This window comes from Anomaloglossus baeobatrachus, chromosome 4, assembly GCF_048569485.1.
Source record: "Anomaloglossus baeobatrachus isolate aAnoBae1 chromosome 4, aAnoBae1.hap1, whole genome shotgun sequence".
NCBI lineage: Eukaryota > Metazoa > Chordata > Amphibia > Anura > Aromobatidae > Anomaloglossus > Anomaloglossus baeobatrachus.
Genome location: NC_134356.1, coordinates 53587343 through 53600121, shown reverse-complemented (window position 1 = coordinate 53600121; position 12779 = coordinate 53587343). Strand labels below are relative to the sequence as shown.

Genomic DNA, 12779 nt, shown 5'->3' with positions numbered 1-12779 from the left:
ATTCAGGCGGCGGTTGGCCACCTGTAGGAGAGGGCCGTTTGACGGCCCTATCATGAGGTATTCTTTTACCCACCCAGGGATTGCTTTTGGACATCCCAATTGTCTGGGTCTCCCAATGGAGCGACAAAGAAGAAGGGAATTTTGTTTACTTACCGTAAATTCCTTTTCTTCTAGCTCCAATTGGGAGACCCAGCACCCGCCCTGTTTTCTCGGGGTTTTTCTGTTTTTTCGGGTACACATGTTGTTCATGTGGTATGGTTCAGTTCTCCGATGTTTCCTCGGATTGAATTGGTCTTTAAACCAGTTATTGGCTTTCCTCCTTCTTGCTTTGGCACTAAAACTGGTGAGCCAGTGATCCCACTGGGGGTGTATAGCCAGAAGGGGAGGGGCCTTACACTTTTAAGTGTAATACTTTGTGTGGCCTCCAGAGGCAATAGCTATACACCCAATTGTCTGGGTCTCCCAATTGGAGCTAGAAGAAAAGGAATTTACGGTAAGTAAACAAAATTCCCTTCTTTTCAAAAGCGCCTAGCCAGGCTTCCGCAGGTCCGCACGTTCCTGCAGGGAGTTTGCCACATAGTCCCACCTTACAAGCGTCCGCTGGAACCCTGGGATCTTAACAGGGTGCTAACGGCTCTTCAGAAACCACCTTTCGAGCCGCTGCGGGATGTCTCTCTATCACGTCTTTCGCAGAAGGTGGCCTTCCTAGTGGCAGTCACATCACTTCGGAGAGTGTCTGAGCTAGCAGCGCTGTCATGCAAAGCCCCCTTCCTGGTGTTTCACCAGGATAAGGTGGTTCTGCGTCCGGTCCCGGAATTTCTCCCTAAGGTGGTATCTCCTTTTCATCTCAATCAGGATATCTCCTTGCCTTCATTTTGCCCTAATCCAATTCACCAGTGTGAAAAGGATTTGCACTCTTTGGATCTTGTGAGAGCACTCCGGTTCTACGTGTCTCGCACGGCGCCCCTGCGTCGTTCAGATGCGCTCTTTGTCCTTGTCGCTGGCCAGTGTAAGGGTTCGCAGGCTTCCAAGTCAACCTTGGCTCGGTGGATCAAGGAACTGATTCTCGAAGCCTACCGTTCTTCTGGGCTTCCACTTCCTTCAGGGCTGAAAGCCCACTCTACCAGAGCCGTAGGTGCGTCCTGGGCATTGCGCCACCGGGCTACGGCTCAGCAGGTGTGTCAGGCAGCGACGTGGTCTAGTCTGCACACTTTCACGAAACACTATCAAGTGCATGCCTATGCTTCGGCAGACGCCAGTCTAGGTAGGCGAGTCCTTCAGGCGGCGGTTGCCCACCTGTAAGAGGGGGCCGTTTTCTTTTTCGCTCCTAATTGGGAGACCCAGACAGTGGGTGTATAGCTACTGCCTCTGGAGGCCGCACAAAGAACTACACTTAAAAGTGTAAGGCCCCTCCCCTTCTGGCTATACACCCTCCCGTAGGAGTACGGATTCCTCAGTTTTAGCTTTGTGCGCAGGAGGTCAGACACGCACGCATAGCTCCATTGTTTTTAGTCAGCAGCAGCTGCTGACTATGTCGGATGGAAGAAAAGAGGGTCTATACAGACTCCCAGCATGCTCCCTTCTCACCCCACTGTATGTCGGAGGTGTTTGTAAGGTTGAGGTACCCATTGCGGGTACGGCGGCAGGAGCCCACATGCTGATTCCTTCCCCATCCCTTTTTACAAGGCTCTGGGTGAAGTGGGATTTACCGGTCTCCAGGCACTGAGACCGTGCTCCATCTACAGCCCCTGGAGAAGATGCTGGATGGAGCGGAGTACATCAGGGACATGGCCCTGCTTCCTCAAGGTACTCTGTGTCCCCGTGCATTTGGCGCCCACACCGCAGCATGCTGGGTGTTGTAGTGCGCCGGGGGACATCAGCGCTGCGGCGCTTGTGCCATGGCCTCATTCAGCTTCGCTGAAGCAGGCACACTTATGGGAATCGGTCGCGCCGGCCGCTGGGACTGCGGCGCGGCTGGCACTTGTAGTGCGCCGGGGACTTCAGCGCGGCCTGCGCTTTTACGGCGGCCGCGCTGATAACTAGAGTCCCCGGTTTTTGCGGCCTGCTTCCGTTCGTTCCCGCCCCCAGACCTGCCAGTCAGGAGAGGGGCGGGACGCTGGCCACTTCTAGGAATCGGTCGCGCCGGCCGCTGGCGCGGCTGGCACTTGTGGTGCGCCGGGGACTTCAGCGCGGCCCGCGCTTTTACGGCGGCCGCGCTGATAACTCGAGTCCCCGGTTTTTGCGGCCTGCTTCCGTTCGTTCCCGCCCCCAGACCTGCCAGTCAGAAGAGGGGCGGGACGCTGGCCAAGGCATCAGCGCTGAGGGCTGGAGTCGTTTTTACATACTCCAGCCCTCACAGTCGGCACAGAGGGGACACTGTTTCCCGCACTTTTGTTTGGAAACTCCCACGGACCGCCCCTCTCCACAGACGCCGGCAGCCATTCCTGCTGACACGCTGAGCTGCAGAGGGGAGCCGGGGAGACCCAGACAAGGAATTCTACGCCTCTTATCCCGCTATTCAGCGGGCGGTAAGCAGCCCTCAGGGCTCACCCCCTCTTGTGCCAGTAGTATTCTTAGTATTTTGTTTCTACAAATACTTGGTATTACATAGCGCTGGTCGCCCTTTGGCTATAGACTCTCTCACATTGCAGAGAGCCAGCAGCATGTCGTCCGTAAAACGCAAGGGTGCCAAAGCACAGACATTATATGCTTCCTGCACCGCATGTGGGACTTTTCTACCGGCAGGCTCCACGGACCCCCATTGTGTGCAGTGCTCGGCCCCTGCGGCGCTTGCACAGTCGGGACCTCTGCTGGACGTGACCCAGGGTGTACCACCCGTGAATGCTGTCCAGGTGACAGGAACTGAGTTTGCAGCTTTTGCTGACAGAATGTCTCTCACTATGTCACAAATTCTTGACACATTGCGAGCTAGGCCTGTACTTCAGGCCACGGACACTGTGCAATCATTGCCCCCTGGTCCCCCTCAGCTCAATTACCTCCAAGCTCCGGGACGGGCATCTACACCTCAGGGTGAAGACTCTGACTCGGACGATGGCCCCGGGCAGCCTAAGCGGGCTCGCTATGACGGGCCTTCACATTCATCTCAATGGTCAGGTTCCCAGCGAGATGAATCTATGGGTGATGAGGCGGACGTAACTGATCAGGATTCTGATCCTGGGACCGCTCTCAATCTAGATGCACCAGATGGTGACGCCATAGTTAATGATCTTATATTTAACATCAATAAGATGTTAAATATTTCCCCACCAGCTCCTCTTGTAGAGGAGTCAGCTTCGCAGCACGAGAGAATCCATTTCAGATACCCTAAGCGTACATTAAGCACTTTTCTGGACCACGCTGACTTTAGAGACGCAATCCAGAAACCTCACGCTTATCCTGAAAGGCGTTTTCCTAAACGGCTTAAAGATACACGCTACCCTTTTCCCACTGAAGTGGTCAAGGGTTGGACCCAGTGTCCAAAAGTGGATCCTCCAATTTCCAGGCTTGCAGCTAGATCCTTGGTTGCAGTTGAAGATGGAGCGGCACTTAAAGATGCCACTGACAGGCAGATGGAGCTCTGGCTGAAATCCATCTATGAAGCGATTGGAGCGTCATTAGCGCCTTCTTTTGCGGCCGTATGGGCACTCCAAGCTATCACGGCCGGGCTTGCGCGAGTCGACTCAGTCACACGTGCATTTGCCCCGCAGGTAGCACCATTGACCTCGCAAATGACGGCATTCGCGTCGTACGCGATTAATGCTGTTCTTGACGCTACAAGCCGCACGGCAGTGGCGTCAGCCAACTCCGTTGTTTTGCGTAGGGCCCTGTGGTTGAGACATTGGAAAGCAGATTCTCATTCCAAGAAGTGCTTAACCAATTTGCCTTTTTCTCGTGACCGATTGTTTGGAGAGCGTTTGGATGAAATCATCAAACACTCCAAGGGTAAGGACTCTTCCTTACCGCAACACAGACAAAACAAACCCCAACAGAGGAGGGGTCAGTCTGGTTATCGGTCCTTTCGAGGACCGGGCAGGTCCCAATTCGCCTCGTCAAAAAAGACTCAAAAAGACCAGAGACGCTCAGATTCTTGGAGGTCTCAGTCACGCCCAAAAAGGCCAGCCGGAGGAACCGTTGCCAAGACGGCGTCCTCCTGACTTGCGGTCTCCGATTCCCACACCCGCGGTCGGTGGGAGGCTGTCCCACTTTGGCGACATTTGGCTGGCAAGCGTCAAAGACCGTTGGGTGGGAGATATTCTGGCTCACGGGTACAGGATAGAGTTCAGTTCTCGTCCGCCAACTCGTTTCTTCAGAACTTCTCCACCACCAGACCGAGCCGATGCTCTGTTGCAGGCGGTGGCCGCTCTAAAGGCGGAAGGAGTGGTGACCTCCGTCCCTCTTCAGGAACAAGGTCACGGTTTTTACTCCAATCTGTTTGTGGTCCCAAAAAAGGACGGATCGTATCGACCCGTCCTGGATCTAAAGTTGCTCAACAGACACGTAAAAGTCATAGCCTCAATGTCTCAAGGAGATTTTCTAGCATCAATAGATATCAAAGATGCGTATCTCCACGTGCCGATTGCACCAGAGCATCAGCGTTTCCTACGCTTCGTCATACACGACGAGCACCTACAGTTCGTAGCGTTACCTTTCGGTCTGGCAACAGCTCCCCGGGTCTTCACCAAAGTCATGGCAGCAGTAGTAGCTGTTCTGCACTCGCAGGGTCACTCGGTCATCCCGTATCTAGACGACCTGCTTATAAAGGCACCCTCTCAAGAGGCATGCCAACACAGTCTGAAGGTGGCGCTAGACACTCTCCAGACTTTCGGGTGGATTATCAACTTTCCAAAGTCTCATCTAACCCCGACCCAATCTCTGACTTATCTTGGCATGGAGTTTCATACTCTATCAGCGATAGTGAGGCTTCCACTGGACAAGCAGTGCTCGCTACGGACTGGAGTGCAATCTCTCCTTCAGAGCCAGTCGCACTCACTGAGGCGCCTCATGCATTTTCTAGGAAAGATGGTAGCAGCAATGGAGGCGGTCCCGTTCGCACAGTTTCATCTGCGCCCTCTACAATGGGACATTCTACGCCAATGGGATGGGAAATCGACGTCCCTCGACAGGACTGTCTCCCTTTCTCAGACTGCCAAGGACTCTCTGCGTTGGTGGCTTCTCCCCAACTCATTGTCACAGGGAAAGTCGTTCCTTCCCCCGTCCTGGGCAGTGGTCACGACAGATGCGAGCCTATCAGGGTGGGGAGCGGTGTTTCTCCAACACAGGGCTCAGGGGACGTGGACTCAGGAAGAGTCCACCCTGCAGATCAATGTTCTGGAAATCAGAGCAATCTATCTTGCCCTGCGAGCCTTCCAACAATGGCTGGAAGGCAAGCAGATTCGGATTCAGTCGGACAATTCCACGGCGGTGGCGTACATCAACCACCAAGGGGGAACACGCAGTCGCCAAGCTTTTCAAGAAGTCCAGCGGATTTTGACGTGGGTGGAAAGCAGAGCGTCCACCATATCCGCAGTTCACATCCCAGGCGTGGAAAACTGGGAAGCAGACTTTCTCAGTCGCCAGGGCATGGACGCAGGAGAATGGTCCCTTCACCCGGACGTGTTTCAGCAGATCTGTTGCCGCTGGGGGACGCCGGACGTCGATCTGATGGCGTCACGGCACAACAACAAGGTCCCAGTTTTCATGGCACGGTCTCACGATCACCGAGCGCTGGCGGCAGACGCCTTGGTTCAGGATTGGTCGCAATTCCGACTCCCCTATGTGTTCCCACCTCTAGCATTGTTACCCAGAGTTCTCCGGAAAATCAAGTCCGACTGCCATCGAGCCATACTCGTCGCTCCAGACTGGCCAAGAAGGTCGTGGTACCCGGATCTGTGGCATCTCACGGTAGGCCAACCGTGGGCACTACCAGACCGTCCAGATTTGCTGTCTCAAGGGCCGTTTTTCCATCTGAATTCTGCGGCCCTGAACCTGACTGTGTGGCCATTGAGTCCTGGATCCTAGCGGCCTCAGGTTTATCTCATGAAGTTGTTGCCACAATGAGACAGGCTAGAAAACCATCCTCAGCTAAGATCTATCACAGGACGTGGAAGATATTCTTAGCGTGGTGCTTGGCTCAAGGGTTTTCTCCCTGGCCATTTGCATTGCCAATTTTTCTTTCCTTCCTGCAGTCTGGGTTGGAAAAAGGTTTGTCGCTTAGCTCTCTTAAGGGTCAAGTCTCCGCGCTATCCGTATTCTTTCAGAAGCGCTTGGCACGGCTTTCTAAAGTACGCACGTTTCTCCAAGGAGTTTGTCATATCGTTCCTCCTTACAGACGACCATTGGAACCCTGGGATCTGAACAAGGTTCTCCTTGCTCTCCAGAAGCCGCCTTTCGAGCCTTTGAAAGAGGTTCCCCTTTCTCGGCTTTCACAAAAGGTAGTTTTTCTTGTGGCGGTCACGTCTCTTCGAAGAGTGTCCGAGCTAGCGGCGTTATCTTGCAAATCTCCCTTCCTGGTGTTTCACCAAGACAAGGTAGTACTGCGTCCAATTCCAGAGTTTTCTCCCAAGGTGGTTTCTTCCTTTCATCTCAATCAGGATATCACTTTGCCATCTTTGTGTCCGCATCCAGTTCACCAATTTGAAAAGGGTTTACATCTGTTGGACCTGGTGAGAGCACTCAGGATTTACATTTCTCGCACGGCGCCTCTACGCCGTTCTGATGCGCTCTTTGTCCTAGTCGCTGGTCAGCATAAGGGATCGCAAGCTTCCAAATCCACCCTGGCGCGGTGGATCAAGGAACCAATTCTTCACACATACCGTTCTGCTGGGCTTCCGATTCCATCTGGACTGAAGGCCCATTCTACCAGAGCCGTGGGTGCGTCCTGGGCATTGCGGCATCAGGCTACGGCTCAGCAAGTGTGCCAGGCGGCTACCTGGTCGAGTCTGCACACGTTTACCAAACACTACCAAGTGCATACCTACGCTTCGGCAGATGCCAGCCTAGGTAGACAGGTCCTTCAGGCGGCGGTGGCCCACCTGTAGGAAGAGGCTGTCTGACAGCCCGTTCATGTGGTATCTTTTTACCCACCCAGGGACTGCTTTTGGACGTCCCACTGTCTGGGTCTCCCAATTAGGAGCGAAAAAGAAGAAGGGAATTTTGTTTACTTACCGTAAATTCCTTTTCTTCTAGCTCCAATTGGGAGACCCAGCACCCGCCCTATTTGTTCTTAGGGTTTCGTTTTTCGGGTGCACATGTTGTTCATGTTGTTTCTTAAGTTCTCCGATCTTGTTATCGGATTGAATTTGTTTTTGAAACTGTTATTGGCTTTCCTCCTTCTTGCTTTGGTACTAAAACTGAGGAATCCGTACTCCTACGGGAGGGTGTATAGCCAGAAGGGGAGGGGCCTTACACTTTTAAGTGTAGTTCTTTGTGCGGCCTCCAGAGGCAGTAGCTATACACCCACTGTCTGGGTCTCCCAATTGGAGCTAGAAGAAAAGGAATTTACGGTAAGTAAACAAAATTCCCTTCTTTTCGGCTCTTTTTATTGAGGTATTCTTTTACCCACCCAGGGACTGCTCTTGGACGTCCCAATTGTCTGGGTCTCCCAATGGAGCGACAAAGAAGGGAATTTTGTTTACTTACCGTAAATTCCTTTTCTTCTAGCTCCTATTGGGAGACCCAGCACCCGCCCCTGTTCCCTTCGGGCTGGTTGTTCTTTTGTGTACACATGTTGTTCATGTTGAATTGTTTTTTTGGTTCATGGTCTTCAGTTCTCCGAACATCCTTCGGATTGAATTTACCCTAGACCAATTTATAAGTTTTCTCCTTCCTGCTTTTGCACTAAACTGAGGAGCCCGTGAGGCACGGGAGGGTGTATAGCAGAGGGGAGGGGTTACACTTTTTAAAGTGTAATACTTTGTGTGGCCTCCGGAGGCAGAAGCTATACACCCAATTGTCTGGGTCTCCCAATAGGAGCTAGAAGAAAAGGAATTTACGGTAAGTAAACAAAATTCCCTTCTTTTTTTTTTTTTTTATTATTATTCTAGCATTTAAAGAGTTTTAACTATATTATTATTTATTTGTAATAAAAATAATATATTATATAATTAAAATTTATTATTATTATTATTTATTATTATTTGTAATAATAAATTTTAATCATATATATTTTTATTACAAATAATAAATAATTTTGATTATATAATTTTATTATAATTTGTAATAAAAATAATATATAATAAAATTTAGTAGTAAAAATAATATAATATATAACATAATATATATTATTTTTTATTATTTATGTCTATTATACTTTTCATAATGTGTATTAAAATAAAATATAATATATATAATTGTAATACAATAATATAGTCTTATTATTAATAATAAAAATAAAATATACCGTATTTTTCGGACCATAAGACGCACCCTGGTTTTAGAGGAGGAAAATAGGAAAATAAAATTTTAAGCAAAAAATGTGGTCATGACACACTGTTATGGGGCGAGGATCTGCTGCTGACACTTATGGGGGTAATGTCCCCAAATTCTCTACTAAGGTACCCCATCCTGGTAATGATCCTCCTGCCATGCATATGTCCCCCATCCTGATAAATACCCCCTTCCTGATAAATACCTCCATCCCGATATCCCCATCCTGCTCATGTACCCCCATCCTGCTCATAATATGCCCCCATCCTGGTATATGGCCTGTATCCTATGGCACAGAAAAAAAATAAACTTTTATACTCCCCTTTCCTCACTCCCTGCAGCATAGATCTCCCTCTCTGTGTCAGCAGCAGCGCCGCTGACCTGTGTGGAGCAGTTTCCCTGCAGCTACGCAATGTCCTCCCTTCTGCCGGCCCGCTGATGTGTGTGTGGACACTAGCGGTGCGCATAGGGACGACGTCATCGCTGTGCTCACCGCTCTACACAAATCAGCTGGCCGGCACAGACAGGAGGACATCGCGAGGCTGCAGGGAAACGGTGACGGGTGAGTATACCGTCCTTATTCACTGCCCCCCGTGCTAATATTCATATTATTATCAATAATAAAAATAAATATAGTAATAAAATAACACCTTATTATTTTATATTTTTAATAAAAAAAATTAAATTAATTTTCATTATATAATTTATTTAAATTGTTTTTTTGTTATCAAATTTTTTTTTGGGTACATATAATTTATTAACACTTTTTAGGTAAAGGGAATTCATAGAATTAAACAACTGGTGGTGAGGGGGTAGAAGGGGGAAAAAATATTTTTTTTTTTTTTTTTTTTTTATTATTATTATTATTTTAGTGATGCAGTAATAATCTGATCTTTGACTTTTTTAATGTGTTTGCCCTAAAAACAGATATCACAAAAAATGAGTATTAAATATTTAATATAAAAAAATGCCCCTGTTTTGTATTCAGAATTGTGTTTAACCATTCAGGTGCTTTACTTGAGGAACCACAAAGTGGGATGAATGGTGGAGAAGATGCTGTGTTCAATGTGACAATGTCCTGTGATAATGCAGTCAGGCCGGTGTCTCCTTGCACAGAACGGGACGCCGGCCGTGCCGCAGGGCTTTCGTGTATGGTGACTGAATTTGGGGATGGTGTATTTAACTACTGTATTTTTCGGACCATAAAACGCACTTTTTCCCCCCCAAATGTTGGGGGAAAGTGGGGGGTGCGTCTTATGGTCTGAATGTAGGGCTGCGGGAAATGAGGGTGCTGCGGTGGAGAGGGTCATCGGTGGCACGAGCAGGCTGTAGCAGCCTGCCGTGACCATGTGGACCCACTCATTTAATATGCACGCCCATCTCTCAGCGGTGAAGCAGGCGCGGTCAGGTGGGCAGGGTGATGGGCGAGGGATAAACAGCCGGCCCGCATGATCACCCCTGGCAACTGCAGCCTGGAGTGATCATATGTGGCTGTATTCACTGCTCCCCGCACATCATCATCAGTGCGGGGTGCAGTGAATCAGTGTCCAGTACTCACCGTTCCCCTGCAGCATCGCTCCTCCTCCCGTCTGTCCGGTCAGCTGACTTGCGTGACTAGCGGTACGCACAGCGATGACGTCATCGCTGTGCGCACGTGTCCACACGCAGCCGCCGGCACAGACCACCGGAGGACATCGCGATGCTGCAGGGGGACGGCTGCATTCAGCGGCGCTGCCGCTGACATAGACGGTAAGAGGAGCGGTGCTGCAGGGAGTGAGGTGAGGTGAGTATGAACGTTTATTTTTTTTATGTGCCACAGGATGCGGCCATACACCAGGATGAGGGCATATAGCAGGATAGGGGTATATTATGAGCAGCATGGGGAGTATATAGCAGGCTGGGGAGTATATGAGCAGGATGAGGGTATATAGCAGGCTGGGGAGTATGTGAGCAGGCTGGGGAGTATGTGAGCAGGCTGGGGAGTATGTGAGCAGGCTGGGGAGTATGTGAGCAGGCTGGGGAGTATGTGAGCAGGCTGGGGAGTATGTGAGCAGGCTGGGGAGTATGTGAGCAGGCTGGGGAGTATGTGAGCAGGCTGGGGAGTATGTGAGCAGGCTGGGGAGTATGTGAGTAGGCTGGGGAGTATATGAGCAGGACATTACCCCATAACAGTGTCAGCAGCAGATCCTCGCCCCATAAGTGTGTCATGACCACATTTTTTGCTTAAAATTTAATTTTCCTATTTTCCTCCTCTAAAACCAGGGTGCGTCTTATAGTCCGAAAAATACGGTAATGAATAGCTGGCAATAGAAATCTAACATTTTCGCTGCAATGAAAGTAAGATACTGCAGCTGTACATGTTCTGTTCACAAGGGGGCGCCATTGAACAAATTACTGGGATTTTTTCTCTTTGTTAAGGAGGTCCCAAAACTGAGGACAATCCGAACAAGAGATCCCTAAAAATTATTTTTTTTTTTATATAAAGTATTGCTATAAGTATCTGTAACTCTGTCTCCCAGCTTAATTGGTGCTTGTTTATTCCAGTCTTTCACTCGGAGAATGTTTTTAGTTTAACCCTTTAATTCAGAATACACGTAAAAGAAATTGTAAAAAAAACAAAATTCAGAAGACAAAATGTTTGCTTTTGCCATTATAAAATTATTATTATTATTAATAATAATATTATAAGATAACTTGGTGATCTCTAGGGATCTCACCGCTGAGAACCCCAATGATCTTGAGATGTCTTATCCTGTATGGAGCGGAGGTACAAATGTGCATTCATTTTATATGGGACCCGTGAAAGTAACTGAGTGCTGTACGGCAGCTCTATAGATATTGAATAGAGCGGTGGTGTGCATGCTTCCCAGAGACTCTTGGAACCCCCCCCTCCAGAAATGTTAGGAACCCCCCTTCAGAGGTGCTTGGGACCCCCCCTCCCACCTCCTAGAGGTGCTTGGGACCCCCCCTCCCACCTCCTAGAGGTGCTTGGGACCCCCTCTCCCACCTCCTAGAGGTGCTTGGGACCCCACCTCCTAGAGGTGCTTGGGACCCCCCTCCCACCTCCTAGAGGTGCTTGGGACCCCCCTCCCACCTCCTAGAGGTGCTTGGGCCCCCTCTTCCACCTCTAGAGGTGCTTGGGGACACCTCTTCTACCTCTAGAGGTGCTTGGGGACCCCTCTTCTACCTCTAGAGGTGCTTGGGGACCCCTCTTCTACCTCTAGAGGTGCTTGGGGACCCCTCTTCTACCTCTAGAGGTGCTTGGGGACCCCTCTTCTACCTCTAGAGGTGCTTGGGGACCCCTCTTCTACCTCTAGAGGTGCTTGGGGACCCCTCTTCCACCTCCAGAGGTGCTTGGGACCCCCCCTCCAGAGGTGCTTGGGACCCCCCCTCCAGAGGTGCTTGGGACCCCCCCTCCAGAGGTGCTTGGGACCCCCTGCGATTTAGTAATGTTATCCCACAGATAGACTATAGCGGTCAATCTTGGGAAAACCCCTTTAAAAAGGTTAATAGGTTTTGCCAAGGTCTGTAATTTATGCCAGCGTGTAAGCAAATCTGTTTCCATTTACTGACATAAAGCAGAGATCTAGAAAATGGCGATGAGTTAAATAAAAGAATATTAGAAATCTGCAGGACGTGATTACACAGGCGCGGCGCTGTAACCCCAGGATCCGGGACACTGAGCCGGGCGCTGCACCATCCTCACCACATTACTCCTGTAGGGATTTCTGTGTATTTGACACTGCACATAAAACCCTCTGTATAATATATCCCTGATGTCTTTGTGTCCTAGGAGGACGGTCGGCTTCTTCCTCATCCTCACCCAGCTGGGATTTTGCTGTGTGTACTTTGTGTTCCTGGCTGATAACATAAAGCAGGTATACTGCATATATGTCCTGACTGCCTACAATTAAAATGTGTCCCCAGTGCCACCTGGTGGCCACTAGTGCTCACTACAAGCTTTTTTTTTTTTCTTTTCTCCAGCCTGTTTGGTAAAATTTAAGGATAACGCCTTTCTGTTTTAATATACCAATAAGTTATCTCACAACTGCTTCTTTACTTTATATGAAGTGCAAGACCTGTGGCCAATATTGTAGTCCATGCTCAGATTGGCACAACTGTAAGTGTGAGCCCCAAGGCTGAACTGCAATTAGCCATATAATTAATCCAAAATAGTTTTTATCTAAGGCTCATAAATCTGCTGGCGATTGAGGATTGCCGTCTGGACCCCTCTTATTGGTGGCAGGACGACCATCCATCTAACGTGTCCCTACTTTTCCATAATTTAATGAGGGCATTAGTGTTGTGGGTTTTGGATCTTTATGGTCTCACAGTATGGTGACTCTTTTGCTGGC

The 12779-nt window shown here is 49.5% G+C and overlaps 1 protein-coding gene across 1 annotated transcript in view; it reads left to right on the top strand.

Annotated features, from left to right (window-relative positions):
• LOC142303164 (proton-coupled amino acid transporter 1-like) overlaps nucleotides 1-12779 on the top strand; it is a 112130-nt gene that overhangs the window by 36134 nt on the left and 63217 nt on the right. The window contains exon 6 of the mRNA XM_075344335.1: nucleotides 12218-12302. Within this exon, the coding sequence (XP_075200450.1) occupies nucleotides 12218-12302 (85 nt within the window). The remainder of the gene's footprint in view (nucleotides 1-12217; nucleotides 12303-12779) is intronic.